Source organism: Triticum dicoccoides, chromosome 4B (genome assembly GCF_002162155.2).
Source record: "Triticum dicoccoides isolate Atlit2015 ecotype Zavitan chromosome 4B, WEW_v2.0, whole genome shotgun sequence".
Lineage (NCBI taxonomy): Eukaryota > Viridiplantae > Streptophyta > Magnoliopsida > Poales > Poaceae > Triticum > Triticum dicoccoides.
Window position 1 is genome coordinate 40,408,649 of NC_041387.1, and position 6,160 is coordinate 40,414,808.

Below are 6,160 nucleotides of genomic sequence, written 5' to 3' on the forward strand. Positions count from 1 at the left end.
GCGACATCCTCGATCTTTCACTAGGGTTATTAGGAAGACTTGTATGTGATTACCGAATGTTGTTCAGAGTCCCGGATGAGATCCCAGACGTCACGAGGAGTTCCGGAATGGTCCAGAGGTGAAGATTTATATATGTGAAGTTGTCATACGGTCACCGGAAAAGTTCGGGGGTATATCGGTATTGTACCGGGGCCACCGGAGGGGTTCCGGGGGTCCACCGGGAGGGACCACCTCTCTCGGAGGGCCTCATGCGCCGTAGAGGAAAGGGAACCAGCCCTTAGAGGGCTGGGCGCATGCCCCCCCTTGGGCCCATGCACCTAGGGTTGGGGGGGACCCTAGAGGGGGCAAGCCCCCTCCCCTTGCCCCCCCCCCCCTCTAGATCTCATCTAGAGGGGGCCGGGCCCCTTCCCCCTTCCCCTATAAATAGAGGGGCGAGGGGAGGGTTGCAGGACACACCAAAGGCGCAGCCCCTCCCCTCCCCAACACCTCTCCTCCTCCGTTAAGAGCTTGGCGAAGCCCTGTCGGAGTATTGCCTCTCCATCACCACCACGCCGTCGTGCTGCTGTTGGAGCTCTCTTCCTCAACCTCTCCCTCCTCCTTGCTAGATCAAGGCGCGGGAGACGTCTCCGCTCCGTACGTGTGTTGAACGCGGAGGTGCCGTCCGTTCGGCGCTAGGATCATCGGTGATTTGGATCACGACGAGTACGACTCCATCAACCCTGTTCTCTTGAACGCTTCCGCTCGCGATCTACAAGGGTATGTAGATGCACTCCTCTCTCTCTCTCGTTGCTAGATGACTCCATAGATTGATCTTGGTGATGCGTAGAAAATTTTAAATTTCTGCTACGATCCCCAACACGCGCAACCGGTCATGCGGGCATTTGATGCTGATGGACGACTACTTTGCCCCCGATGCCCTCTTCACCGACAATTTTTGCCGGCGATTTTGGATGCGCAAAAATGTCTTTGATCGTCTATACCATGGCGTCTGGTCCTTTGATGACTACTTCAACTTGAAGAAGGATGACGTGGGAAGGATTGGGTTCTCTGGTTATCAGAAGTGCACAGACGCACTGCGGATGCTTGCATATGGCACATCCACTGATTTTGGGACGAGTACCTACGGATCATGCGGAGATAGGATGGTCAGGTTTGCAACTGCCGTGGTCGAGGTGTTTGGACCGCATTACCTGAGAAAACCAATTGTGGCAGACACCGAGAGGCTCTTGGCAATCTCGGAAACATGATCGTGGAGGATGAGGGTGAGGATGCTGCAGGTCTTCAATTTGAAAATATGGGTGATCCTATCGAACTTCTCAACCAAAATCCGGTCACATTTGAAGAATATGTTCAAATGCATCAATAATTTCGGCATCGAGCAACTCACAAGCAACTGGAGGAATATCTGATTGAACATCTGTGGGCGGTCAAGGGGGCAACAATGTTTGGCTGTAATATTTGAACTTTTTTAATTAGACCTACCGCTGTATTTGAACATTTCAACTATTTTTGACTATATATGTGGCTATTTGAATGTGCGGACTTAAAAAAAATTAGGGGTCGGATGTATGTGGGCAGCGTTGGACGGCGGCCTCAGAATCAGTGTCTGTGGAGTGGTCCACCTGTCTGCGGACGGATGCCGAACAAATTTGCGGGTCAGGTTGGAGATGCCATAATGTAGCAATAAATATTTTCTTTGGTTTTCTTTAACAACGTGTCAAGAATTATCTTTAGTATAATTAGATTGCAAAGTTATTGCTAGACTGGCCGTTTCTGCAATGTATCTGTCCTTCAGAGTCTGTTCAATCCAACCATGAGTCTTCTGTACGTGCTGAGTATTTTTTTCGGAATAATTCGTGAAGTCTAAGTCCCTGTTCAAAACAAGTCCTGGCTGAATGCACTGCTAAAATAGAATTGTGATTCACTCATTCTAGAGCTATAGATGCTTTGTTTATTATTCTTGTTGGGTCATAAGGCCCAATTATGTAGGCATATATTGTACTCCCTAAACTAATATAAGATCGTTTAGATGAGTACTTTAGTGATCTAAACGATCTTATATTAGTTTACAGAGGGAGTAGCTTCCTTAATGCTAACACAGCCTGCAACGTTTCCGCTACTAAATGGGGTTTCCTACTCTCCAAAGGTACCAGAATACTCAATCTGGAAATGAGAGAGATGCTCTGAAGAAAGCAACCAACAACTCCCAGGTGAGAATGATATCATAACAGATATATAACCAGGAAAAATCAACTATAGGCAGCACTTTCAGCGTATTTTGTTCCATAAGCCAGCAGCACTGTTTAATTTCTCTGAAGTTTCAGAAACACCGAACAAATAGCGTTGTCTCCTAGTGTTCCAAATGTGAAGTGGCAAAGAAGCGCGCATAACCTGCACTTTTCCGGAACTGGGTGACTATTCTAGAGGAAACCCTACACACTGTATTGTATGAACTGTTCAGAGATAAGAAGGTAAACTGCTAATCCTTGTCAGGCCATCACTCTGCTGTAAAATTGTGGAGGCGTTGACAGTACTGTCCAGGGGAAGAATTCATTCTTGTCTGATCCTACCCGTCTCTTCTATTCAGCATCAAGATCTGGAAACAGCAGTCGGTCATGCCCTGGAACCGAGTGATACAGGTCGGAGGTCAGAAACAGTGAGCAAAATAATCCAAGCCATATGCTCGGAGGTGGTGCAAAGAAGAACACTGATGCATTATCATATAACACTATTTTCCTCAAAACACAACATCATACAGCAGAATGGTCGGTCGTAGCATATGCACATGAGAACACATGTGAAGATAACATAAATAGTAGGAGTAGGAGTACAAGTCTATTTCAGAAACAGCTTGGCAAGATTGTCTAAATAGAACATCAGCATATAGTATGAATGAAAGGAACAGCAGATTTTACGTTGATAATATAATACGGATTCTACAAGTTCATATTTTCTCATGGTACAGGAACTAAACAGGGTGTCGTTTCATAATAAGTGTTTTTAGCCCATCGATTGCTTTTGTATCAGTATGAAGCATAAGCTACTCAGCATTTTATTTACGTCTGTATATGTACACTGGCTAGCTGGGTACCTTTGACTATCAGCACACTACACTTTAAATTACTACAACTCCAGCAGGCAGCAGCTAAACTGAATATTTGCTGCAACTGACAGCACATGCTTTGAACCGAACACAACACATATCAAAGTATCAGACAGGATGATTGAACATGGGAAAACTGAAATACTTAACATTGGTTGCGGGTAGATTCATTATACATTGAGGACCAAGGGCCGACAATAAACCAACTAAATTCAAAAACAGATGTGAGTGATCAACCCTTAAACTAGTGTAATTAACTTATCAAGTAGTTCAAGAGAGTACTTATGTCAATTTATCCTTACGTAGCATACTGTAAATACATGAATTAGCATGCAACACTATGCAATCCCATTATAACTACCATATATATTCCCATTAAGCATTTGAAATATCAAATGCTACCTAAACACCAAACTGACAAACTCAAGATATCAGATGAACAATTGGGTTCTTGATCCTAATTTACAAGTTTCTTCCTAATTTCTTCAGTTACATGGACTTGTCATGTGACCAGTGTGGCTTTTGTATCTAAAGAGAAAATGCATAGTTCCATCTTCCAACAGCAGAGCAGACGTGCAGAGTACTACTAAAATGGGAGCACAGTTCTCACCTGGTGTGCCAACTCTGAACACCACGATGTCAACGGGGTCGTCTCTGTGGGGCAGGTCGGTGAGCAGAACGGTGGGCTGCGCAAGGTTGCCTGCCTGAATGCAGAGGGTGATGTCCTGGAAGTTGAGGCCGTCGCCCAGCCGCTGCGCCAGTTCATTGCCCAGACCCATCAGACTCCTGCCATGGAGCGTGAGAGCTTCCCTGCCCTGCCCATCCGTGCTCCCGTTATCATCTGCCACGACGAAATTGACTTGCACAGTCTCTTCAGAGCCTTGGTGCCATGGCTGCTCATGGAAATTGCAGAAAAGTGCTTAGGCGACACAAATCAAGGCATAGATGAGATGACACAACATGATCAGTCCTCTAATGAACCAATTCAAAATATTAACGCCTGAATCATGAAGGGAACTACTTCAGCACCAATTATCCAGATTGAAGCATTTACAGGGAAATGAAAATAATCCGATATTTCACAATGCCAACTACTACAGCAGTAGCTATCATCAGAGGATCCAATTATCATCAGACTAATAATTCAGCAGGGATCGTCCTCTAAAGTACCCAATACGCAACACGAATTGAAAGCTTATGGTGCAAGACCTGTGCTGTAGTAATCAGCAATTATTACTGGGCTATTCAAGCAAGAATTGGTCACACATGACACATCCACATGCATTGTTCTATTTGAGCAAACAATCCCAAAATTTCGCCATAGAAGTGGTGTAAACAGCTTGGCAGCACTCGTTGCAGCATTGTCAGAAATAATCCATAGCCTAAGGCTTGAACAGACGAGAATACAATTTTCAGAACTACCAAGAATTATGCAAGGGAGAAGGGTGCGGGTGAAGATCTTACAATATCGGGTCCTCCTGGTCGCAGCTGGTACGGTGGCCTCTCCACCCTCATGGGGATGACCTGAACCTCCCACTCCATCATCGAGGTGACGCGGCTGCGGTTGATGGCCTCGACGGTGACGCGCCTGTGCCAGCGGCGGAACCGACCGTTGGCCCGGAGCGCGCTGAGTCTGGCCGACGTGCCGTGGAGCAGCACGACGCTGCCCTTCTTCCCCGGGGTGGTCCACCACATGACGTGGGTGTCCTCCGGCTCGTCGAAGGCGCACTGGGCGGCGTCGAAGCCGATGTGGCCGGGCCCCGCCTCGTCGCGCGTGACGGCGAGGTGTCGGCCGTAGGCGCCGCGGAGCAGGACGAAGTAGTTGGTGTCGGTCTCCAGGACCATCACGGCCCACGCCGTGTTGACCATCTCGCGGCGGTGGTCGATGGAGACGCCCCGCCCCGTCTCGTCGGCGCAGAGGTAACCGCCGCGGCCGCGGTTGCGGAGGCGCACGTACTGCCCGTCCTGGAAGGGCGCCACGCCCATCTCGGCCCAGACCGACTTGCCGGAGGCGACCGAGCCGGCCTTGCCGGGGACCCTCGCACCCGCCGAACCGGACTTGCCGCGGGCCGCCGCGCTGGACCTGCCGGGGGCCATCGCGCTCGCCGAACCGCGCTTGCCTGGGGCCGGCGCGCTCCTCGACCGCGCCGCCTCCTCCTCGGAAGACGACGACGACATGGCTAGAGGGAGTGGATCATGCGCGGGGAGCGGCGAGCGAGCGAGGGGGAGAGGCAAAGAGGGAGGAGGAATGTTTGTTGCCGCGGCGGTTATCGTCCACTGTAGCTCCGAGCCAAGGCGGGGGGCGTTTAAATAAGGCTGGTCATAGTGGAGAGTAACTTAGACTAGTAACATACATATGTTACTAGTCTATGTTACTACCTTCGTAGTGGGTAGTGTCATAGGTGTGGCAATATAGTTGCCTTCATTTATTACTTTGTAGACTCATTATGCATTGGAAATTGCTATTTGATGGTAACATATTATGTTACTCTATTTGCCTCTCTCCTCATTAACTACTTGCCACATCACCAATTTTGCTTATGTGGCATCTATGTCTTACGAGGAGGCGGCGGCCCGTCCTTCGCCGCCGCGCCGGAGGTTCCGCCCGCTGACGCGTGGGGCCCGCCAGCTGGCCGTGCCGCGCGCGCCACGTGGGCCCCGCCTGGCTTGCCGAGGAAGGAGTTGGTTGACCCCGTCGACGACCCGGGCCGCCGCCTCCTCGTCGCGTCGCGCCGGGGAAGATGATGCTCTCCTGTTCCCCCGGCCGCCGTCCTGAGCATGGCTCCGGTCTCCGGCAGGTCAGACGCTCCAGGCCGCCGGGCCGCGACCGTGGGACTCGGCGAGGGGAGGGATCGACGGCCCGCGGGTGGCTGAGGCGCCGCGCCGCGGAGGACGGAGGAGTGCGAGGGCGTGGTGGTGGGGTGGGTAGTTGTTGAGCGGGGTGGTTGCCTGATTGGGGCGGAGGGACGGCGACGGGAGTAGCAGTAGTGTACGTCGCTTGAACAGCGCGGCGGTGCGACCAACGAAAACGTTGCAGGTGTGGGTGGTGTGGCGACA

General features: G+C 50.6%; 1 protein-coding gene across 1 annotated transcript; it reads right to left on the reverse strand.

Annotated features, from left to right (window-relative positions):
* Positions 1–2,211: 2,211 nt before the first annotated feature.
* LOC119294867 lies at positions 2,212–5,412 on the reverse strand. The gene is made up of 3 exons (XM_037573146.1): positions 4,568–5,412; positions 3,714–3,996; positions 2,212–2,620 (listed from the first exon to the last, which is right to left on the reverse strand). The coding sequence occupies exons 1-3, from the start codon at positions 5,279–5,281 to the stop codon at positions 2,580–2,582; spliced, it is 1,038 nt and encodes a 345-aa protein (XP_037429043.1). The 5' UTR covers positions 5,282–5,412; the 3' UTR covers positions 2,212–2,579.
* Positions 5,413–6,160: the final 748 nt, after the last annotated feature.

Bases quoted from the DNA above. Each gene is read 5' to 3' on its own strand.
- LOC119294867 (XM_037573146.1), bottom strand. From the start codon at position 5,281: ATGTCGTCGTCGTCTTCCGAGGAGGAGGCGGCGCGGTCGAGGAGCGCG. The intron at 3,997-4,567 runs GTAAGATCTTCA...TTCCATGAGCAG, and splicing joins GACCAGGAGGACCCGATATT to CCATGGCACCAAGGCTCTGA. The intron at 2,621-3,713 runs GTGAGAACTGTG...ACTCGGTTCCAG, and splicing joins GTTCAGAGTTGGCACACCAG to GGCATGACCGACTGCTGTTT.